Source organism: Heterodontus francisci, chromosome 5, assembly GCF_036365525.1.
Source record: "Heterodontus francisci isolate sHetFra1 chromosome 5, sHetFra1.hap1, whole genome shotgun sequence".
Classification (NCBI taxonomy): domain Eukaryota; kingdom Metazoa; phylum Chordata; class Chondrichthyes; order Heterodontiformes; family Heterodontidae; genus Heterodontus; species Heterodontus francisci.
In genome coordinates this window covers 152,119,835-152,144,806 of record NC_090375.1, presented here as the reverse complement: position 1 = coordinate 152,144,806, position 24,972 = coordinate 152,119,835, and the positions used below count along the sequence as shown (strand labels likewise).

The 24,972-nt window shown below is 42.3% G+C and overlaps 1 protein-coding gene across 10 annotated transcripts in view; it reads left to right on the top strand.

Moving 5' to 3' along the window:
* Window positions 1-24,972, top strand: part of clasp2 (cytoplasmic linker associated protein 2) — a 673,953-nt gene that overhangs the window by 454,172 nt on the left and 194,809 nt on the right. For 8 of the 10 annotated variants that reach the window (XM_068032254.1, XM_068032248.1, XM_068032247.1 and 5 more), the window contains 3 exons: window positions 8,783-8,895; window positions 19,442-19,686; window positions 19,766-19,829. In XM_068032254.1, coding sequence (XP_067888355.1) covers window positions 8,783-8,895; window positions 19,442-19,686; window positions 19,766-19,829 — 422 coding nt within the window. The remainder of the gene's footprint in view (window positions 1-8,782; window positions 8,896-19,441; window positions 19,687-19,765; window positions 19,830-24,972) is intronic. The other 2 variants (XM_068032252.1, XM_068032251.1) reach the window with 1 other exon arrangement.

Here is a 24,972-nt window from a genome sequence, read left to right as displayed (position 1 = left end):
CCGGAAAGTGGACTGCAACACCGCACCAAACAGGACGACAAAAAAAGTAAAGAAGGTATCAGCCCTTCATCAGAACTGTGTCCTGGCCTGTCCGATGACCTTACACAAATCAACGATTCTCTGAAGACTGCCATCATTAACCATGAGCTCAGTAGACTCAATGTGGACATTGCAGCACTTGAGGAGACATGCCTCCCTACGAGCGGATCTCTAAGAGAGCAAGACTACACCTTCTTCTGGCAGGGTAGGGATCCTGAAGAACCAAGACATCATGGAGTGGGTTTCGCCATCAGAAACTCTCTGCTCAGCATGATAGAGCCACCTTCAAATGGCTCGGAACACATACTGTCCATCTGACTGCTCACCGCCTCTAGTCCAGTACACCTACTCAGCATCTATGCTCCAACAGTCTACTCCCCACCTAAAGCTAAAGACCAGTTCTACGAGGAACTCCATAATATCATTAGTAGCATCCCCAATACCGAACATCTGTTGCTGCTGGGGACTTTAATGACAGGGTTGGGGCTGACCATGACTCATGGCCCTCCTGCCTTGGGCGCTATGGCATTGGAAGGATGAATGAGAATGGACAGAGTCTGCTCGAGTTGTGTACCTATCATAACCTCTGCATCACCAACTCGTTCTTTCATACTAAACCCTGTCACCAAGTTTCTTGGAGGCACCCAAGATCGCGTCATTGGCACCAGCTGGACCTCATCGTCACAAGGCGAGCCTCTATAAACAGCGTTCAAATCACACGCAGCTTCCACAGTGCGGACTGCAACACCGACTACTCCCTGGTGTGCAGCAAGGTTAGACTCAAACCAAAGAAGCTGCATCACTCCAAGCAGAAGGGCCGCCCGCACATCAACACTAGCAGAATTTCTTATCCACAGCTGTTAGATGAGTTTCTAAATTCACTTGAAAGAGTGCTTCAAAACACTCCTACAGGGGATGCAAAGATCAAGTGGGCCCACATCAGAGATGCCATCTATGACTCAACAATGACCACCTATGGCAATTGTGTGAAGCAGAGCGCAGACTGGTTTCAATCTCACTTTGAAGAGCTGGAACCTGTCATAGTCGCTAAAAGTATTGCACTGCTGAACTAAAGAAAGCCCCCAGCGAGTTAACATGCGTAGCACATAAAGCAGCCAGAAGCGCTGTACAAAGAACAGCCAGGCGCTGTGCAAATGACTACTGGCAATACCTATGCAGTCATATTCAGCTGGCCTCTGACACTGGAAACATCAGAGGAATGTATGATGGCATTAAGAGAGCTTTTGGGCCAACCATCAAGAAGATCGCCCACCCTCAAATCTAAATCAGGGGACACAATCACTGACCAATGCAAGCAAATGGACCGCTGGGTGGAGCACTACCTGGAACTGTACTCCAGGGAAAATGTTGTCACTGAGACTGCCCTCAATGCAACCCAGTCTCTGCCAATCATGGATGAGCTAGACGTACAGCCAACAAAATCGGAACTCAGTGATGCCATTGATTCTCTAGCCAGTGGAAAAGCCCCTGGGAAGGACAGCATTACCCCTGAAATAATCAAGAGGGCCAAGCCTGCTATACTTGCAGCACTCTACGAACTGCTTTGCCTGTGCTGGGACGAGGGAACAGTACCACAGGACATGCGCGATGCCAATATCCTCACCCTCTGGAAGAACAAGTTGTGACCGCGGTGACCAACAACTATCATGGAATTTCCTTGCTCAGCATAGTGGGGAAAGTCTTCGCTCGAGTCGCTTTAAACAGGCTCCAGTAGCTGGCTGAGCGTGTCTACCCTGAGACACAGTGTGGCTTTCGAGCAGAGAGATCCACCATGGACATGCTGTTCTCCCTTCGCCAGCTACAGGAGAAATGCTACGAACAACAGATGCCCCTCTACCTTGCTTTCATTGATCTCACCAAAGCCTTTGACCTCATCAGCAGACGTGGTCGCTGCAGACTACTAGGAAAGATTGGATGCCCACCAAAGCTACTAAGTATCATCACCTCATTCCATGACAATATGAAGGGCACAATTCAGCATAGCGGCGCCTCATCAGACCCCTTTCCTATCCTGAGTGGCGTGAAATAGGGCTGTGTTCTCGCACCTACACTGTTGGGGATCATCTTCTCCCTGCTGCTCTCACATGCGTTTAAGTCTTCAGAAGAAGGAATTTTCCTCCACACAAGATCTGGTGGCAGGTTGTTCAACCTTGCCCGTCTAAGAGCGAAGACAAAAGTACAGAAAGTCCTCATCAGGGAACTCCTCTTTGCTGACGATGCTGCAGTAACATCTCACACTGAAGAGTGTCTGCAGAGACTCATCGACAGGATTGTGGCTGCCTGCAACGAATTTGGCCGAACCATTAGCCTCAAGAAAACGAACATCATGGGACAGGACATAAGAAATGCTCCATCCATCAATATCGGCGACCACGCTCTGGAAGTGGTTCAAGAGTTCACCTACCTAGGCTCAACTATCACCAGTAACCTGTCTCTCAATGCAGAAATCAACAAGCGCATGGGAAAGGCTTCCACTGCTGTCCAAACTGGCCAAGAGAGTGTGGGAAAATGGCGCACTGACACAGTACACAAAAATCCGAGTGTATCAAGCCTGTGTCCTTAGTACCTTGCTCTACGGCAGCGAGGCCTGGACAATGTATGTCAGCCAAGAGCGAGGTCTCAATTCATTCCATCTTCGCTGCCTCCGGAGAATCCTTGGCATCTGGTGGCAGGACCGTATCTCCAACACAGAAGTCCTCGAATCAGCCAACATCCCCAGCATCTCCACCCTACTGAGCCAGCGGCGCTTGAGATGGCTTGGCCATGTGAGCCACATGGAAGATGGCAGGATCCCCAAGGACACATTGTACAGCGAGCTCGTCACTGGTATCAGACCCACCGGCCGTCCATGTCTCCGCTTTAAAGACGTCTGCGAACGCGACATGAAGCCCTGTGACATTGATCACAAGTCGTGGGAGTCAGTTGCCAGTGATCGCCAGAGCTGGCAGGCAGCCATGAAGGCGGGGCTAAAGTGTGACGAGTCGAAGAGACTTTGCAGTTGGCAGGAAAAAACGCAGAAGCGAAAGGGAAGAGCCAACTGTGTAACAGCCCCGACAACCAATTTTATCTGCAGCACCTGTGGAAGAGCCTGTCACTCTAGAATTGGCCTTTATAGCCACTCCAGGTGCTGCTTCACAAACCACTGACCACTTCCAGGCGCTTACCCATTGTCTCTCGAGACAAGGAGGACAAAGACGAAGACACAATGTTCAGTGACATTCGCAACTCCTCAGATACTGAAGCAGCCCGTGTCCAGATGCAGCAAGACCTGGACAACATCCGGCCTTGGGCTGATAAGTGGCAAGTAACATTTGCTTCACACAAATTCTCGGCTATGACCATCTCAAACAAGGGAGAATTTAACCATTTCCCCTTGATGCTCAATGGCATTACCATTGCTGAATCCCCCAGTATCAACATCTTGGGGGCTACCATTGACCAGAAACTGAACTGGACCAGCCACACAAATACTGTGGCTACAAGAGCAGGTCTGAGGCTGGGAATTCTGCGGTGAGTTGCTCACCACCTGTCTCGCCAGTGCCTGTCCAACATCTACAAGGCATAAGTGATGAAATACCCTCCACTTACCTGGATGCGTGCAGCTCCAACAACACTCAAGAAGCTCAACACCATTCAGGACAAACCAGCCCACTTGATTGGCTCCCCATCCACAACCTTCACCATTCACTCCCTTCACCACCGATGCGCAGTGGCAGCAGATGCACTGCAGCAACTCACCAAGGCTCCTTCGACAGCACCTTCCAAACCCACGATCTCCACCACCTAGAAGGAGAAGGGCAACAGACGAGTGGGAACTCGAACAAGTTCCCCTCCAAGCCACACACCATCCTGACTTGGACCTGTATCGCTGTTAGTTCACTGTCGCCGGGTCAAAATCCTGGAACTCCCTTCCGAACAGCAATGTTGGTGTACCTACACCCCAAGGACTGCAACGGTCAAGAAGACAGCTTACCACCACCTTCTCGGCCAATTAGGGATGCGCAATAAATACTGGCCTAACCAGCAACGCCACATCCCATGAATGAATAAAAAAAAACTGTTGTGAAACAAAATACGATCTCCGTATAGTCATATTACACCTGAGATCAACACCAGTCGACACAGGGCTGCCATTCCCTGCAGAAATAATTTTTGGAAGACAGGTTAAGACAACACTTCCATGTCACCATCTCATGAAATCATCCTCAATACAAGATAGGCTTCTAGCCAAACAAGGCAAGATGAAGACTATGCACAACAAACACACGGGTGTGGAACAATCACCGTTAAAGTTAGGGTAATTCATCCACAAGAAAAGTGTGGTTCCCTGCAGAAGTGTCCAAAGTCTGCAACAAACCAAGATCTTATGAAGTAACCACCCCCAACAGAGCAGTGCTAAGAAGAAATCGAAGTCAGCTATGGGAACGAGCTAACAACACTCTGCTCGACAATCCTATTGCATCGAGAACACAGTCAAAAACAGATCTGCAGAATGTAGCAAGAGAAAATGGCCAGTGTAACAGTCAAGCACAGGATGACTATCAGAATACACACAAAAGTCAAGCAAAGAAAGCTGATAAGTCTAATTCTTCATCAAGATACACTGTGACAAGATCAGGCTGTATCAGCAGACCACCTGTACAGTTCAGAGACACTTGGCTAAAGAACATTAGAGTCAATGCATGTGTAAAAACCTTTCAAAGTCATTTCATTCCATTATGTACATAATTTGTCTTTTGTGTATTTACGTTTTAGGAAAGGGGGCTGTTGTGACATCACTTTAACAATGTAAGTCCCCCACACCACACAGGAAGTGATGTCATTCAACATGTGATCAGTTAGTTGGAGTTGAGCAAGACACCTAGTCACGTATGTAAGACAGAGAGACAGAGCTCTCTTGTAATGTGTTCTACAAATAAAGAACCCATAGTTGTATAACTGCTCAACTTAAGATTGTTTGGTTCCTTATTACTACATAAAAGCAATAACACAACAGTGTTGCAAGCATAGTCTCTGACTAATAGATCAGCGCAGCCCTACAAGTTTAAAATCTTTTGAGAAACAGGTTTTCCAAATTGTCTCCAGTGACAGCCTGAACTTATCCAGGTAATATGTTGGTAATGGTTTCCAATGCAGAAGAATGAAGAAAATCTTCTCCGAATAACAAGCACAGAAATTGCTGCAAATAGAAATCATGGGGTTAATAGAGTTTTCAGTCAAGAACATAACGAATATTCATCAAATGCATGAAGATGTATAATGTCTTATGAATGGATAAACTTTGTTGGTCATAATTAGACATTAACTATTTTATTTGAATAGGCTTCTAATGTTGGCAAAAAGATTAGCAAGCCTGAGGAATGGAAGAATTTTAAAATTCACAAAGGGTGACCAAGAAATTGAATAGGATATGAGAATAAGCTAGCTACTGCAGATTGTAAAAGCTCGAAACAGGAAGAGATTAGCCAGAGGAAATCTCTGTCCCTTCGAGACAGAAACAGGAGAAATTATAATGGAGAATAAAGAAATGGCAAAGACCTTAAACAAATACTTTGTATCTATCTTCATGATAGATGACAAAAAAAATTCCAGAAATAGTAGGGAACCAAGAGTGTGGTGAAAATGAGGAACTTCAGGATTATTAGTATTAGTAAGGAAATATTACTGGACAAGTTCATGGCATTATAAACCGCAAATCACCTGGACTTGACCGCCTACACCCTCACATTTTAAAAGAGGTGGCTACAGAGAAAGTGGATCCATTGGTTTTGATCTTCCAGAACACCTCAGATTCTAGAATGGTCTCTGTGGATTGGAAGGTAGCAAATATAACCCACTATTCAAGATAGGAGGACGAGAGAAAACATAACTATGGGCCAATCATCCTGATATCAATAGTGGGAAAAAAGCTAGAATCCATTATTTGGGATGTGATAAAGGCATTCAGAATATCATCTGATTTGACAGTGTCAACACTGATTTATGAAAGGGAAATGGTGTTTTACAAATCTGAGTTTTTTGAGGTTAAAACTAGCTAAGTAGATAAGGGAGAACCAGTGAATGGAGTATATTTGGATTTTCAAAAAGCATTTGATAAGGTGCTGCAGAAGAGGTTATTACACAAAATTAGAGCTCATGGGCTGGGGTGTATATATAAGCATGGTTTGAGGATTTATTAACAAAGAAAACAGAGTAGGAATAAACAGGCTGATGATGAAAATAAGCTGTGAGGAGGAGCCAAAGAGGCCGCAAAAGAATTTAGACAGGTTGAGTGAGTGAGCAGTAACGTGGCAGATGGAATATCATGTGAAGTGATGTACTTTGGTTGAAGAATAGAAAAGCAGAAATTTTTTTATGTTAACAAACTGTTAAGTGTTGGCATGCAGAGGGATCTGGGTGTTCTTGTACATGAATCACATGCAGGTACATGTAGGAAAACAAATGGTAAGTTGGTCTTTATTACAAAGGAATTGGAGTACAGGAGTAAAAAAGTCAGACTCTGATTATACAGGGCATTGGTGAGACCACACCTGGAGTACTGGGTATGGTTTTGGTTTCCTTACCTAAGGAAGGATATACTTGCCTTAGAGGGAGTTTAACAAATGTTAACTGGGTTGACTACTGAAGGGCTTGTCCTATGAGGAGAGATAAGACTAAGCCAATATTTCTTGGACTTTAGAAGAATAAGGGGTAATCTCATTGAAACACAAAAAATTCTTAAGTGGCTTGACATGGTAGGTGCTGGGGAGTCTAGAAGTAGGGGTCTCAGAATAAGGGGGCAGCCATTTAGGACTAAGATGAGGAGAAAGTTCTTCAAAAGGCTTGTGAGCCTTTGGAATTGATTGTAATCTCTTTATTTATTTTTAGAATAAGTATTAGCAACATTTTGACTACGTTATTTCTGTTGATTTGTGCTTTTTTTTTAAATCCAAGTGGCAAAAGCTTTAATTTCAAATTAATATTTGCATGTAATGCAAAGCTTGCCATGGTAATAGACAGGGTCTGTGTCATCCTATACTTACAGCCTCCAGACATCACTCCAGATCAACTGGTGCTCTCTACACCTCAGACACATATTCAGCTTCAGGTGAAAAATCGGGTAACGGCATGCCAACGTTGTTTGTGGAAACTTTTCAACTTGACATTTTTTTTTTGGTTGGCATGTTCCTAAATCTGTATCCACAAAGCAAGTTTGTCATCCTTATTTTTTCACCAAACTGGTAGTTATATTTATGAAGATCTCAATTTGGCAACAGTGTTATTTAAATGTGAATATTGCTGCAACAATTCTTATGCGCTCTATGTCGGGGGAAAAAAACCAAATGTAACAAAACTAACTTTCTTGCAAGTCCTCACTCGCCCTCATCCTGGCTCCCTCTCACTCATGCATGCGCTTTCTATCCAAGCACTCCCTCCCCTTTTTTGTTTTCCCCCCTCCTCGATTTCCCCCTTCCCCACTCCCCCGCCCCATTCCCCTCGAATCCCCCCCCTCGTGCTCGCACGTGTTCAGGAGGATGTTTCCCCTGGCTCGAATTAGGGATCGCCGTCTCAGAATAAGGAGCCAGCCCTTTAGGACTGAGATGAGAAGACATTTCTTCAATCAAAGGGTTGTGAATTTGAGGAATTCACTACTCCAGAGAACTGGATGCTCAATCATTGAGTATATTGAAGAAGGATTGATAAAACTTTGAACCGAAAGGCCGACTGCTACTTATGTTTTAGCTCCCTTTCTCTCATCATCTTAGTGGGATCTTTACACAACCTTGCATTAGAATCATAGAAATTACACCACAGGAGAAGTTTATTCTAGCCTATCACACATCAATGAAAAGTATCACCTGTAAATCAAATTCCCCAGATCTTTTTGTTGTGTATTCTTTTTCTAATGTTTATTCAGTTCTTTTTTAAATGATGATGCAGTTTCTGCCTCAATCGCCATGTGTCATAAAATGTTCCATTCTAATAACTATGTGAAGACATCTCTTCTAACTTCCCCCTTTGTTCTTTTAATAATTTTCAGTTTATGTCCCTTACTATAATTCCATCTCATGGAAACAAACTTTGACTATTTACTTTCTCAGAACCAATGTCATGTATAAATTCAATGTCACTCACTTGCTTTAATAGTATTTGCCCTGTTTGTATAAAACCCCAAGACCCATTGCCTTTTCTGTGTGCACGTCTACCTGTCAAAATCCATGTATCTGTACCCCAGCTCTCTGCTCCTCTAATGAATGTACACACTGGGCAGAGATGGGAATCACCCCATGTATATTGAAAATATTTTGATGAAAACAAAGGTAAAAATGTAGTTTTGCAGAAGTTGCTGATGGAGTTTTGATAACCCTTTTAGTTTGTACCAGCGAATTAATAAATTTAATGAGCAGCGTCACAGCACATTTTTCTGTATCTCCTTGCGCAGAATTCTTTTTCAACCAAGACTCTGCAGCATAGCTGTCATTTAAAATAACACTGTCCTGTGTAAACTGATAGGATCGACAGAAACCTTAAGTTTTTTTCTTTTGATATTTTCCCTTACAGCATTTCTTTATATCAGAAGCCATTATGCATGTGACCTTTTGTTCTGTTTGAACATTTTTTTCAGTGATCTGAACAAGTACCCCATTTCATATTTTCATTCCTTAAAGATTCATTAGAAATGTGATATTTATTTTCTTGATATGTGCTTAATGTTGCTTTTGTTTCTTGCTAACTAAAATAGCAGGGTCTGATCGCTATGGGTTTAATCAGTCCAGTAGATTGTCTGCATCAGTGAGTGCCATGCGAGTTCTCAACACAGGATCTGATGTAGAAGAAGCTGTTGCAGATGCTTTGGTATGTACAGCTAAGTTATTTATTTGCCATTAATCATCTGAATTCTGTTAGTCTTTTAAAAGATTATTGTGCTGCAAAATGTTGTCATTAATTATTCTTCACATACTACAGAATAGTTCAGTTGTTGTATTGGTGAGATAACAGAAACTGTATTCTTTACAGAGCTTCTAACATCAGTCTTATGAATTATCCAATTCAGCCTGTGCTGTGTATTGGGCTCAATTTATGACTGTTTCCTTCAGTTTTTTTTACTCTCATCAACAGCACTCCATGAATGCTGTTCTGCAGAATTGTAACTAAATGTTTGTTCTTTCAAACTGGAAAAACTGTTTTTTGTGTGAACTCTTCTATTTTTCTTTTGTGGCTGTTAACTTCCTACTCTGGTCCTGTAAGGTGGTTGTTTGAAGTACTTAGTTACAATATATCTGTACAGATACTCGGTCCCCGATAAAGATTGTATGTTCTGTCACTGAGGCATACTGACTTGCTGCCACTGTTGTCCGTGCTCTCTCTCAACTAAAGCTTGACCTTTAGCCCCCAGAAGTGCATGTTGCTGCTTTCAGTTTTTCAAATAAGGTTTGGTACGGGTGGTAGCATATCAAGAAGGACATGCCAAATCATCCATCTCTACAACTGAAAAGGAACCTAGGAAAGATGGTGATAAAATGTTGAAAATATGGCAGCTCATTTTAAAGAGTTGGATTTGCAGATTGATAGGAAAACAAATCAACAGGGTCTAGAGCTATGGCCAACACTATTTGTTAGCATCTTGTTCAGCCAGTGCTGTAGCCAAGTTTTGACCTGTGCTGCTGCTGGTAGATGGTCAGATGTAGACCACAAACTACAACATTAGTGTAAAGCGTATTCTTGCTTCAGAGTCATGCCTAAATGAGGTCTTTCTGGAATTCCAGTTTCTCCCTGCCCCCCGCCCCCGCTCTACCAACCTTGCGCCAGTACATGAGCACATAATTCCTGGCTGACCTATCAATACATTACTTGGGGTGTGCTCTGTCGTTAAAGGTGCCATCTTTCAAAGTAACTGCTCTTTAAAGAAGAGCAGGGAATTCTCCTATGACAACAACAACTAATTCTATTTTTATGGCACCTTTAGTGTAATGAAACATCTCTAGGTGCTTCACAGGAGTACCATAAAGTAAGATTTGACACCAGGCCACATAGAGTATATTGGGACAGAAGCCCAAAATCTTGGACAAAGAGGTTAGGTTTTAAGGAGTGCCTTAAAAGAGGAAAGAGAGGCGGAGAGGTTTAGGGAGGGAATTTTTTTAATTCTTTTGTTGCCCATTCATAATTTCCCTTGAGAAGATGATGGTGAGCTGCCACCTTGAACTGCTGCAGTCCATCAGGTGTAGGTGCAACCACAGTGTTGTTAGGAAGGGAGTTCCAGGTTTTTGAACCAGTGAAGGAACGGCAATACAGAATGGTGTGTGGTTTGAACGGGAACTTGCAGGTAGTGGTGTTCCCATACGTCTGCTGTCCATGCCCTTCTAGATGGTAGAGGTCCCTCTATAGTTTAGAGCCCAGGTGGATAAAAGCACAGCCACCAATGGTGGCGCAATTAAAATTGGGGGTGCTCAAGAGGCCAGAATTAGAAGAGCGCAGCTATCTCGGAGGGTTGTGGGGCTGGAGGAGATTATAGAGATCGGGAGGGGCGAGGTCACAAAGGGGTTTTGAAATAGTCATTGCAGATCCAGAAGACAATCAAGGTCAACGAGCACATGGGGGATGGTTGAACAAGACTTGGTAAGTACATGTGCAGCAGAGTTTTGGGTGACGGCAAGTTTACGGAGGGTAGAATGTGGGAGGCTGGCCAGGAATTCATCGGTATAGTCAAGTCCAGGGATAATAAAGGCCTTGATGTGGGTTTCAACAGGAGATGAGCTGAGGCAGGAGTGGAGTTGGGTGATGTTACAGATATGGAAATAGGCAGTCTTAGTGGTGGTGCCGATGTGTGCTCGGAAGCTCAACTCGGGGTCAAATGTGACACCAATGTTACAAACAGTTTGGTTCAGCCTCAGGCAGTGACCAGGGAGTGAAGTTTGTGACTGGGACTGGAGACAATGGCTTTGGTCTTAATATTTAAATGGGGGACATATCTGCTCATCCAATACTGCATGTCGGACAAGCAGTCTGATAATTAGCGATAGTCGAGGAGTCGAAAGAGGTGGAGGTGGGGTAGAGCCAGGTGTCATCGGCATACATGTGAAGACACACACTGTGTTTTTGGATGATGTCACCGAGGGGCAGCATGGAAATGAAATATAGGAGGGGGATCCTTGGGGGACACTAGTGGTTGCATTTTGAGTGGGAAGAGAAGTCAATGTAGATGATAATTTGGCTACAATTAGATGGAAAAGGATCGAACCAGGTGAGTGCAGCCCCACCAATGGTGGGATGGTGGTGACGAGGCATTGGAGGAGAATGGTGTGGTCAACTATGCCAAAGGCTGCAGACAGGGCAAGAAGGACGAAGATGGATTGTTTACATTTGTTAGAGTCACATAGGGTTTCATTTGTGACTTAGATGAGAACCATTTCAGTCCTGTGACTGGGACAGATACCTAATTGGAGAAATTCAAATATGGAGTTTTGGGCAAGATAGGCACGGATTTAGGAGGTGACACATGTTCAAAAACTCTGGAGAGGGATAGGAAGTTGGGAATAGCGGTGATTTGCAAGGATGGTGGGGTTTTTTGAGCAAGGTGTTGCTGGCAGATTTAAAGAAGATGGGGGCAGTTCCTGAAGTGAGAGAACTGTTAACAATATCAGCTAACGTGGGAACCAGGAAGGGAAGTTGGGTGAAATAAAAACAGAAAATTCTGGAAATATTCAGGTCAGGCAGCATCTGTGGAGAGGGAAAAAAAAGTTAAAGTTTTGGGCTGATGACATTTCATCAGACCTGTCATCAGGTCATCGACCTGAAACATTGGGCTGATTTTTCTGAGTACGTCGCAGTTCGTGGAGGGCGCACTCTTAAAAACAGCGTGCATCCGTGTTTGTGCCATCCCTGAGCCCCCGTGATATTACATGCGGGGGGCTCATTTAAATAGAGGGGGCGGTGTGGCCACCCCCGATGACGTAAAGGGGGCAGCCTCCGCATCCCCGGCAACAGCGTCCGGTGCCACTGTCATTTTTAAAGGGCTTTAAACCCTTACAAATAAGTATAATTTTTAAAGAGGAAATGGTTTCTATTGCATAGAAAAATAAGTGATGGAGGCCCTTCCCCAACCCCCTTCAATGGTCATTTCAGGCAATGAAATGACCATCAATTGATTGTTCAAATACCCGAAATTTCCCCGCCCCCCCCAACCTTCAATCTTTTGCCCTCCAACTCCTTCCCACCATCCACACATCCAACAAAAATTGATTTCCCCGCCCCTCCACCCCTCCCGACCTGAAAATGTTATTCCTTCCCCCCTCCCCACCAGGTTCTCGCCCGGAGCTCCGTATGGAGTTCCGAAGGCGCGCTAGGCCGAACGGAGGCCGTAAAATTGGCGTGGGGCGGCTGCCTGATTGTAACTTTATTTGCATATTTTAAATGTTAATTTAAATATACTGATGAAGGGCCCACCGCCAGGCAGCAGGGTGCTGTGGGGCCGCACCAAGGCCTCGCCACCGCCAGTAATATGCGGCGGGTCCGTCTCGACATCACGGGTTGAAGTGAGCCTCTCCCTGCAGCATTTTACTGGCCCCCGTGCCTGAACTGCTGAGTATTTCCAGAATTTTCTGTTTTATGCAGATTTTCAGAATCCACAGTATTTTGTTTTTATTTCAGGGAAGTTTGTTGTTCAATAGTTTAGTTGGGAATAAGGTTGAGAGGGCAGGAGGTGGGTCTCATTGACAGGATGTGGTCAGAGAGAAATTTGAGAACAATGCAAGGGCAAGGGGAAGCTTTGGAGGAGCTTTGGCCCGGTGGACTGGGGGATAGGAGGGAGGGAAGCGGCAGAGGTAGCTGATAGAATGGTCTCACTCTTACAAAGAAGTCCATGAGATCCTCGTCATTGGAGGTGAGCATAGAAAAGGTGGAAGAGGGTTTACAAAGGTGGTTTGCAGTCGAGAAAAGAGGTCAGGTATAATCTTTGCATTCCAGGACAATGCTCTATTATTAAGCAGTTTTGGCAGATGCGAGCAGGGCCCAATATTGTTTTATGTGACCCGGCCAGATCTGGCAGTGAGTGGCTGAACATGTCCGACATATCTGTTCAAGTCTGCATCCCTTGAACTTAAAGAAGTGCAGATGAGGGATGGATGGAGGGGAATAGCCAGGATGAGAGAGAGAGGTTTTTGTGCTTCTATGGCATCAAAGGTGGAGCTGAGAGTGCCGTTGAGCAAATCAGTAGCTGCAGAAATATCATGGTGAACGGAGGGTAAAAGGCTGAACAGTTGGGACTTTGAAAGTGCAGTTGTAAGCAAATTGGCAGATAGTGTTTTTTTCAGGCACAGATACAGAATGAAATAGGATTGGGAAGGGGCTCTGGGTAGAGGGTGATACAAGGAATCATCAGATCAGGCCTTATCTGTGATTGATACGGAGTAGTGAGGCCATATGAGATGGCAAGGTCAAGGGGGTGGCCTTGAATATGGGTTGGAGAGTTTACAGGGGGGAAAAGATTGAGAGGATAAGAGGAGAGTGAACTCGGAGGAGTGAGAGCATGATGAGTTGAGATGGAGATTGAAATCATCCAGGAGAAGAACTTGCTCGGTGCAGATGCTGAGGGAAGAAAGCAGTGAAAATATCTTGGCGAGAAGATTATCCCCCAGCTGGTGTGTTGGGAAGAAAGTTGGGTGAGGCAATATGATGGGACAGTCCGTGTTACTGCTTTTAATGAAACACCAAGTGCCTTGATGGGCTCTTCGGAGGATGCCAAGAATGGTGCAGAGGGAAGCTGTAGACTTATCTAAGAGTGGGGAGTCAAGTCTGGGATGGTGGCAGGAGAGAAGGAAGGACAAGAGGTACTGAACAATTGGATTTGGGATTTGTGAGGGCAGAGTACCTGAGAGGGAGAAATGAAAGGGCGCATGCTGACACGAGAGAGAGGTCTAGGAAGGGTAAAGAGAGAAATTATTTTTTCAAAATAAAATGGGAAAGAAAAAAGTGGAAATAGAAGTGATGGGCTCGGGTCCGGAGTAGCAGCCAAAACGTGCATGTAAATGGACACAGGGAACACTTAAGTTACGTAGGTCTGGTTACGTAGCAATTATTAGGATATAAAAATCTGGTAGTAAATGGGAAATAGATGAGACACAATAGGAGGGAATCCAAAGGTAAAGTCAGCGATCCCATAGCAGGATAAAGTTGACATAGGTAGGGTGGAGTCAGCATGGAGCATCGACGAACTGTAATCCAAATTCAGTGACGGGTGCTGGGTGAATGAAATCCAGAAGCTATTTTAGGGTAGAATATTGGAGGACGTGCTGATGGAAGTATTTATACAGAAATAAAGATCAGAGAGCTGTACAGAACCGGTTGCAGGGCAGAAAGATGATGGCGAAGTTGGAGGTCACCGTAAGGTCCAGAGGCAGCAGTGAAATGTACTTCGGTTGAGGCAAGTGAATCTGTAGCCAGGAACAGGCTGAAGCTGAAAAAGCAGTAGAATTAGTCATCCAGTCACAGGCTCAGCGGAAAATTGAAGTCCCTCAGTTCCAGCAGCACTGGGGAATGACTGTTAAGTTACTTTAAAATAGGGGTCACCAACCTTTTCTTTAGTGATAGCTACTTCTGATAAAGGAAAAATTTCACAAGCTGCCCACCCCCCTCCTCCTAGCTGCTCGCTCTGCCCCACGCCGCTTGTACCCCCGCCCCGCCACTGACATCTCCCCTCTCGCTTACCCCTGCTTGCTGCTCAATCCTGCCTCCTGTAGACTCGTCCAGTTGTAAAGTCAGTGCGCGTGGTCACGTCAGGATGCGCATGCGTGGATGAATGCTAGCAGGATGACATGGGCAATCGGACTGCATTGTGTTAGGACGGAGACAGGAGCAATGCACCATCAATTCAGTCCCATCACTCCACAGGTCGCAGCATATTATTAAAGTTTTCCCACCCAACCGGAATACAGCCAAATTAAACACTCTAGTAACCCCCAGAATAAAACAGACCAAAGCAGGTATCTTTAACAACAAATTAACTATTTATTTAAAAAAACTAAATCTTAGACACTAGTAAGATAAATCTATGTCTAAAGACCTTATAACTTATTTTAATCTAACTACCCCCCCCCCCCCCATTCACACACATACACTCAAAAATCATGGTTAACCAGTTTCTTTTAAAAAATGATGTTTTAAAAGTTAGCTGTTTCTTAAGAATAAATAAATAAGTCTTTGTGAGTTACATTCCTGATTGGTGAGGTATCCTCGTGTGAAAATAATCAAATGCCTATCCAAGTCTTCACATGGATTTGATGAAATAGTACTTCAATAGATAGGTATTCAAAATACCTCGGCTGCAGCAGGCATCAAGACCACCGGCGAATTCTAGAGCATACGGTCAAGAGAGATTCAATCTTGAAGCAAATACTTCCTGGCTTGGAAGTAGAAAAAAGGTTTGCTACCTTCAGCAATACAAATGGTCTCTTTAAAAAAAAAAAAGGCTTTTTTTCTCCTTAGGCAATTAACTTGGCCCGCAGCTCCTTGTACAATTTCTGCTGAGAGAGAATAGACAGCTCTTTTCTTCAGTAGCTTGCCTTGCTGGAGAGTCTTGTTCAGACCGGTTTTTTTTGCCAGTTTTACACACAGTTAAATCGAAAAATTATACCATGTGACACCTCTCTCCTGCTGGGGCCTAAGGACAGGTGCAGCTGGCACCCTGTGCTCAGTCTTAAAGGTACACTGTCTTCAAACAGAGTCTTAAAGGTGCACACTGTTTTTAATCTGAGGAGAAAAAAAAAGCAGTTTTGTGACAATTGTCAGGAGCTTTATGCAAGCTACTCAAACGCGAGCTATTAGTAGCTCACAATCAATGTTTTGGTCACCCCTGCTTTAAAATATGCACAGCAGATTAGAGACTGCATTTGAGTCTCATGTGTAGCCCAGTGCAGAAGCGTAGTCTTGAAAGCCAGAGAAGTCTAGAAATTTAGAAGCCAAATTTGAGGGCAGATTCAGAGTTCACAAAGAGCAGGAATGGTAAGGGGGTCGAGATTTAAATTAGCAATCAGAAGCAGTATAAACTAGCAGTTGACTTAGGCTTGAATGCATCCTTTGTTGGAGTCAGGGGAACTTAAACAGTGGAAGAGAGGAAATTGGGAGAGAGAGGGCAGCAGATCGCCAAGGATAGAGGTGCACAGTGAGCAGCTCCCTTCGGAGCTGACTGCCCAGGAGCCATCTTAAAACTCCCACTAACACATTTCCCTCAGCCATATCCATCAATTGAATTATTTGTCTCATTGCTGTTAGGGGGACCTTCCTGTGTGCCAAGCAATGATCACAGTTGATTACCTAACAACAGTCACTGCACTTGAAAGTAATTAACAGTATCTGAAACTCTTTGAGATGTTTCTGATTAAGTGATAAGATGAAATACCTGTACTTTGTCTTGGATTATAATTTCTGGTATCCATCAGACTCTTAATCGGAGCATTTTTTAAAAATTCTCTCCCATTTCCTCCTTTTCTTGTCTTTATTGAAGAATTGACTCCTTGTTGGGGTATAGTTGCAGGGGCAGATTATCTTCCAGTACTATTTCAAAGTGGTTATTCATGTTTCAATCTTGACATTGAGTTTGGAAGGACCAAGATGCATCGGTTGCCCACCGGTGGCAAGATAATTGTGATAAGCAAGGATTTTTGGTAATTACTTACCGCTCCCAAACCTAGGATTTTTGTGGCCGACTGTAGCTCTTGCTGACTATTAACTCAACACAAAATCAGGCAATGACCTTTTTGGTCTGTATAGCTCAGCTACTGATCAGCTAAACTCTTATCCAAAGGGAGCGCAACTAAGCAAATCTTTATTGAGCCCTCTGAACTGAAAACTGTTCTTAAGTGAAGTGGTTTTCAAACTTTTATGTTTGAAGGACTCAGTGCAAATATTGACATACTTCCCAATATCTCTTGTCCTGGCTTTTGAAAGGCACTCAGATACCCGAGGAGAAATTGGACAATCATTACAGAAAAAAAATTATCTTAGTACAGAACAATGCATATAAAATGTTCATAGTCACCAAACAGCAACACCAAATCTCATTTATATAGCACCTTTAACATATTAAAACTTCCCAAGGCATTTCACAGGAGCGTTATCAAACAAAAATTTGACAATGAGCCACATAAGGAGATAGGCTAGGTAATCAAAACCTTGGTCAAAGAGGTAGCTTTTAAGGAGCATCTTAAGGGAGAAGAGAGAGGTAGAGAGAATTTGGAAGGGGATTCCAGAAATTAGGGCCTCGGCAGCTGAAGGCATGTCCACCAATGGAGCAATGAAAATTGGAATGTGCAAGATGCTAGAATTGGAGGAGCGCAGACATCTCAATGAGTCGTAGTGCTAGAAAAATATGGAATGCAGTATTCTTCCAACATGATGCTTCCACGCATGGAATATCTGAATCGATGGAGAGAAATCTGATGATTTTTTTGGACCTCATGGAATTCCCTTTTGACCCTTGAGTATCCAGGAACCCCAGTCTGAAAGTCTGTGTTTTAGAAAGAAAAGTGCAACAATATGGTTAACGAGGAATGTTTGATCCCTAGCATCTTTGGTAATGAGGAGACTAAAAAAGATGGGTTTAGATCATAATTTTGAGCAACGACATTTTAGTACTAATTTAGGTTTCAGAGTGGTCTGTGTGTGAGCTTTATCTTTTTCATAGTTCTGCATATTGGGTTCTTTGAATCACTCATTTTGTTTTCTGCTTATGTTGGTTGTGCTTTCATTATCATGCTCCATAACAGTGATTGAAATAATAAATACTAACAAAATGTAGTCTGACTCTTCTCAATTTTTCTTTCCAAAAATTGCTGTCAGCTCCTAGGAGACATACGGAGTAAGGTAGAGATATTCTTTTTTTTCCAAGACTTTTTTTTCCCATGAAGGATTTTATGTTGTGCTGTAAGCACCAAGCGGCCTTTTTCAAGAATGAAATTCAACAGCATAACTTAATATCTTAATGAATATGTGTACTGTACTTGAGCTAACAATTCGTTTCAAGCTGGATTTCAAACGTTTAACTTAAATGTAACAATGAATCATACCAGTATCCTTTCACAATTAAATGGTCAAACAGCCCAAAATACAAGAGGTATTGTTCATGTAAACCTAGTGCGCTGCTACTGTTGATGTGAGCTGGAGCTGGGTAGGAACCTAGAAAGGATGTTTTATGTTTTCTGCATTATACTGCTAACTTGTTGTTCTCAGCCATGCATGTGTTGAAATCAATCCTGTACTCCTGGACTATACTGTTAGTGTGAGAAAGATGCCAGTGCTTCTTGGCCTTTCAGGTTCAGTCGTCCAAGGCAGCTCTTACTTACATTTTGAACACGTTACATTTATTAAATGTGTATTGAAGCAAGTTTCCTTCTGTAATGCTGTAAGTTGAGAGATCTTTTCAAATCATTGAGCCTGTAAACTGGCATTCAGCACAATTGTGTTAAGGAAGTAACTAACATTTTTGAACTAATAAAGTAGCAATCATTTGGCAATTCATCTATTTTGCATCATGTGGGTCAGGTGAAAGTGCTACACTTGCATCTTTTTGGCTCATATTGATGAAACAACAATAAATTAGAATTTGCCAGATAGGAAACTTAACAATGAACTCAAGAGCATCTTCTTGCTTTCTTCTGACTTGGAGCCTGAGTTTTTTTTTATAAGGAGCAATTAATCTGCAAAGTTCTTTCAGCAATATCAATTAGCCTTTAATTGATCTCGGAATGTATGTATTTATAGCAATTAGACTTTGTGATCTTGAAGGGTAAACCGAGTTAAATGAAACTCCACCTTAGTCACAGAATAATACAATGGGTGCTATATGGTACAATATTCTTGTTAATGTGAAACAGTATCTCATCCAACTTGTAAAAGTTGCCAGAGTAGTTAGAGTATAACTATTGTTGCAGGATTTATTAAATTTGTGAAGGATAGTGGTATAGAATTCTATTTTATAGAAAGTATTGTTTTGGAAAATCTTGTTCTAAATTTTCAACGTTTTTTTTATGTTCTGCAAAGTCAAGCTCTTTGTCAAATTACTGAAAGAACAACATCCTTATGTGCTTTTTTTAACTTAAGTAGAAGATCAAGTGAACTCATGGGACTGTGGTGGATAAGTTATAGCATTGAAAGCTTATCCATCATTTTAGTGTTTTATCTTGTAATAAAATTAGACCAGTTTGCAGGCATCTATTTTGCTGAACGCTCAAGTGAATTCATGGTCACATGAGGGTAAACCAAATGGAGACAACAAGGAACAAGTTATCATTATTGCTTTTAACTTCTCCTTACTATAAAAGGAAGACTAAAATTAATTCTCAATTATTTATTTCTTTGTTAACTTAATATAAAAAAATGAAGGTGTGTTATAAGTCCTTCTCCATTACAGAAAAAACCAGCAAGGAGAAGGTATGAATCGTATGGAATATATTCCGATGATGATGCCAACAGTGATGCATCTAGTGTCTGCTCTGAGCGTTCCTACAGTTCTCGAAATGGCAGCATCCCTACATATATGCGGCAGACTGAAGATGTTGCTGAAGTCCTTAACCGTTGTGCAAGCACCAATTTTTCAGAAAGGAAGGAGGGCCTGCTGGGCTTACAGAACTTACTGAAAAACCAACGAACGTTAAGGTAGAGAGATTAATAAGTCTACATTATGTTTTCAAGTTGTGTAATATTATCAGCTAATCCATAATTCTCTTCTCAACAGTCGTGTTGAATTGAAAAGATTGTGTGAAATCTTCACAAGGATGTTTGCGGATCCTCATAGCAAGGTATGCTAGGGTACTTTTGCTTAAACAGTTTTCATATCTCATCAATATCAGTGGAATACTTTGGAATTTCAAACTGTTGTGGTTTTTGCCAATTCTATTATTTCTAAAGGAGAGTTGCAACTTTTAGAAATGTGATTTTGAAAAAATCAACTGCCAATTATTACTTAATAGGATTGAAGTGATTTTTATGGCCATTGTTTACCCCTCCATTGAGGACATGATCATACATCAAATGCATTGAGTGTCTTGGCCATTAATGTTTGCCATCATTCCACCCTCCACTTCTCCGCCCCCCCCACTTCCCCCGCGAGCTTCCAGCCAATATCCCCCAGTCCTGTCAATTTCCACAATTAGTGAGAGTTTTCTTAATGCTCCATGTTTAAAATTCCTATATCAGATGTAAAAAGTTCTTCCAAAATCACAGGACTTAAGTACAGAACATTGCAGAATTTAACTGCCCTCCCATCAACCTCTCCATGTAAGTTTAAAAAGATGATGGAATCTGCAATTTTCATATTCATCAACATCAAGGTTGAAATATAAGTTCAAAGTAATATCTATTTTTTGGAACTACTGATAATTTAGCATTTAATACTATAATCAAAATATAGAATTATCTGAACCTTCTAATGTAATTAATTTGGGATATCCATATTTTTCTGACATTCACTTTTAAATGGTTTTCCTATTTTAATTGATTTTCCTAGATTAAATCAACTACAGATTTGAAGTAAATTTCATCTAACAAAATGAATGGTGTTCTCCATCTTTCCATAGTATGGATGTTTAAGGAAGGAAAATTAATTAAACTTTTTGACCTCAAAGTCCTATGTACAGCACACCAACATATCCATCATAATTGAAAACAAAATTAACAGGTTTAGATTTTTAACCAGCAACTACTTTACTTAAGGGTGACACTCCAATATAGGCTAATATAGTAATAAAGGTCAAGTATTATATGCCCCTCTGGAACTATCATAACATTGCAGCATTCCAGTACTCTCTATATATTGCAGGAACAACCCAAATTGACAAGGAAAATGATGAACTGGGTAGCCCGTTTAAGAAGTTTGAACACATTGACATTGGGAAAATACCCACCTAATCTTTTTTGTGCTGTTTCTCTGAGTTATTGTGTTGCTTCTTGGTTGTCAACTGTGGCTTTGTGGTAGTAATCTAACCTCTGAGTCAGAAGGTTGTGAGTTCAAGTCCCACTCCAGACACTTGAGCACATAATCCAGGCTGACACTTCATTGTAGTAGTGAGGGTGTATTGTACTGTTGGAGGTGCCATCTTTTGGATGATGCATTAAACCAATGTTCCATCCATCTGTCGTCTCAGATGGATGTAGAAGATCCTATGTGCAATTTGAAGAAGAGCAGGGGAGTTTTCCCCAGTGTCCTGGCCAATATTTATATATCAACCCATCACTAAAACAAATTATCAGGCATTATCTCATTGCTGTTTGTTGGATATCTGTGTGAAATTTGGCTGCCAAGTTTCATACTTTACAACAGTGACATTGCTTCTCAAAGGACTTAATTGGCTGTATAGCACTTTGGAACGTCCAGAGGTCATGAAAGGCTCAATGCAGTTTCTTTTTTTTTCCTGTTGGCAAGTGGACACCAGCTGCTACTGTCCTCAACCGCAGGGAGCCGTTCTCCTTCATTTGACCAAGTTGGTATTCATCTGTTTTATTCGACATGGTTCTCCAGTCAAAAACAGGTGTAACCAGATACCCAAGATGTTCAGGTTTCAATACCATTCTGTGTGTTTTTCCTGGCTTCCGCCTTTGTGAAATTCATACCTTGGCTGTCTTTAAAATCAGTATAAATATGACCTAGCAGCATGTGAGTTGGGTCTCAGAATTCTTCCCTCATTGAGATGATGCTCACTCCAGCATTGGGCAGCCGTCCTTCAGGAGAATCTGTCATGTAAAAGTAAGTTGAGGTAGACAGGTTGATGGCTGGGGAAACATTGCACCTTTCCAGTGGGTCTAATTTGTGGTTGATGTGGACATCATGCTCGCATCATTGACTAAAAGTACTGGCTGGATGAAGTAATTTTTAATTCTAAGAAACACCGTAGACTCGTAATGGAATCCTTGTTGTCTAAACCTTTTAGCACCAATCTGTGCCATTCCTTAAAAATCTATGGCACTAACCACTGTGGATGCAGAAGAACAGATATTGCTGCTGATTAATTTTACCCCATTCTTTCAGAAAACATTGCAACTACTTTGGACTTGCTTTGGTGAGAGCTTTCATCCTTTGCAGCAAAGAACAGTTTGTTGTTTGCTGTTGAGTTTGTATATTTATTGTCAGTATTAACATTTGTATCTCTGACAGCTCCTTCAGTAGCGGCTGATGCAGGAGATCCTTTTTCAGCTATTTTCACTGAGAGTCAGATTGTAAATATTCAGGGGATACTTCCCTTGAAAATTTTCACACCTGCTTGTTCACTGAGGTTAGTGATGATCCTATTCACGGCCACTTTTACTCAAAGGGAGGATATTTCTACTTCTGGAAGTTTGCTTAGCTGTAAGATTTATTTGGACATTGTCTTCATTCCTGAGCTCACAGGGGATATTGTGTGAAGTCTAGCTTTCAAGGGACCTGCTCGTCTATCCTTGAGTATCAAATCAGAGGAAACCAATGCATCCCTTGTGGAGTTGAAGTATGCATTGACTGACTCTGAATGAAACAAGGACAGTCTTCACAGATGTCAGCATTACATATGATTTATAGCTGGAAGATTGAGCATTTTACTTGGAATGGGAAATAGATGTGACAGTGATCTGGCATTATTTGTGAGCAGTTATTTGAGACAACTAAGGAGGACCACCTTTACGTAGTCCAATTTCTACCTCAGAGTTTTTGTCTCTGTCTCCCAGAACTGTGACTACATCTGTCTATCGCATAATTGTCAAGAGATAAGTACAGGGACGAACCCTGTTCTTTCCTCCGTTCCTTGCAAATTCCAAACAGTTACACTCATGAGGAAGATAATTATTTGAAGCGAGTGCTTTGAATATGCATAGTCTGATATGTCAGCTGAGCAGAACTCTTAAGCCAGTAGACTTCCAAGATTCTGTCTGCACCTTTGATAGCTAAACAGGCAACAACAAACTCACAACTTCTGGTGCAGGATCTTCAGTTTATCTGTATTATTGGTGTGCTTGCAGATATATGGTCTTCACAAAATTGTTATTTATTTTCAAAGGGCTGTTTGAGGTCCTGGCAGAACCCGAAGGCCATCGCAAGGATTGCATCTAGGAACTAACCTAATTCTTATAAAGCAGGTTGCCCATCCTACAAGCCTAAGCAGAGATGGCATCAGAAACCCTTCTAAATTTCCTTTTGTTGGTTCTTGAGGTACTCCATCCAAGTCTTTTGGTTCTGCCCCAACTACTCAAATACTGATACCACAGCTGCAGACCAATTAGATGTTGATGTGAGATTGGGCTGCTTACAGCTTCAGACCATATTGGAAGGGAATCCGTGCAGATTCTTGGGTTAGGAAAACAGTCAAGAGCATGTGGCTGCCACATTTTGAACTTTGTTTGCCTATGTTCATAGGGGACATCCACTAAGATCATTAGGGCAACTGTTCACTTGGAAACTGAAATTAGCAATATGCTGCACGTGGATTACAGAACAGGAAGGAAATGACAGCTTGCGATCCCCCAGAAATGGCAGATTCCATCCTCTCCTCATGCTACGATGGTTAAATTGCTCAAGCTGTAGAAATTCAAAATAGTCTCTCTTTTCAAATCATCCGGCCAATCTGTCCGAGAGATTGGCTGGATGTCATCAGTCGAGGGTGTGCATTACTAGTTTGCCAACAGTATCAAAAATGTTGAGGATTCATCAACAGGGAAAGAACTGCCAATGCAAGTTTCTTTCTTTGCAATCTTACTGTTGTCTCTGGAATGGTGACAAATGCCTGTCTATTTTTCTGAGTTACTAATACTGATTTACTAATAATTGCGGCACTTGTCTGACCATACCTCTCAACTTTCCATCAGAATTCTTGTTATCCAAGCAATGCCTTTTTAACAGAGTCTCCTACCTACTGTCGTCACTTAGTCTCTGCATTAAGCAACCCCTCATCCTCTTAAGTCTTCCTCATTCTGTTCCAAATACTTAGTCCTGCTTTACTCCTTCATCCTGACGGTCCAATAGTACAATTAATCAACCACCTATGCAGTCACTCCCTTAAACTTGCTTCCACATAAGGTTCCAAGCTTATAATATCTGAAAATCTTGTTTTATTTTCTGTTTACTAAATCCTTCCCTTCCACTTTCTGTCCTAGAAAAAACTATTCAATAACCCCTTTGCACTCGTCAACCTACCTATCTGATCCATTATCTGCACTATCCTTGGGGCCCAGCAGCTACTTTAGTTTGCTGCCACCTTGACTGCCCACAGCATTCGTAACAAAGTGGATGAGAATGCTTGAGAAGAGCCTCCCACTCCATTTTAGGCCCCTGCCACCAGCCCGCTTTTTTGGCGGGTGTAAAATTCTGGCCGTGAATGAATAAGACCAGGAACTGAATATTCAAGGGCAGTTGACATTTCGGAAAGATAGGAAGAAAAGAAAAGGAGAGGGGTAGCTGTGCTAATAAAGAATGAGATCAGTACAGTGGTGAAAAATGATCTTGGCTTTGAAGATCAAGATGTAGAATCATTTTGAGTAGAGAAAAGCAATAGGGAGAGAAGTCACTGGTGAGAGTAGTCTACATGCCCGCTAACAGTAGCTGCACTGCAGAAGAGAGTCTAAATCAAGAAATAATGGGAGCTTGTAAGAAAGGTATTGCAATAATTGTGGGCGATTTTAATCTTCATATCGGTTGGACAAATCAAATTGGCAAAGGTAGCCTTGAGGATGAGTTCGTAGAGTGTATTTGGGCAAGTTCCTCAGAACAATACGTTCTGGAACCAACCAGGGGAGCAGACTATTTTAGACTTGGTAATGTGTAATGACACAGGATTAATTCATGATCTCATAGTAAAGGATCCTGTAGGCAAGAGTGATAATAACATGTTTGAATTTCACATTCAGTTTGAGGGTGAGAAACCTGGGTCTGAAACTAATGTCTTAAACTTAAATAAAAGCAATTAAAAAGGCATGAAGACA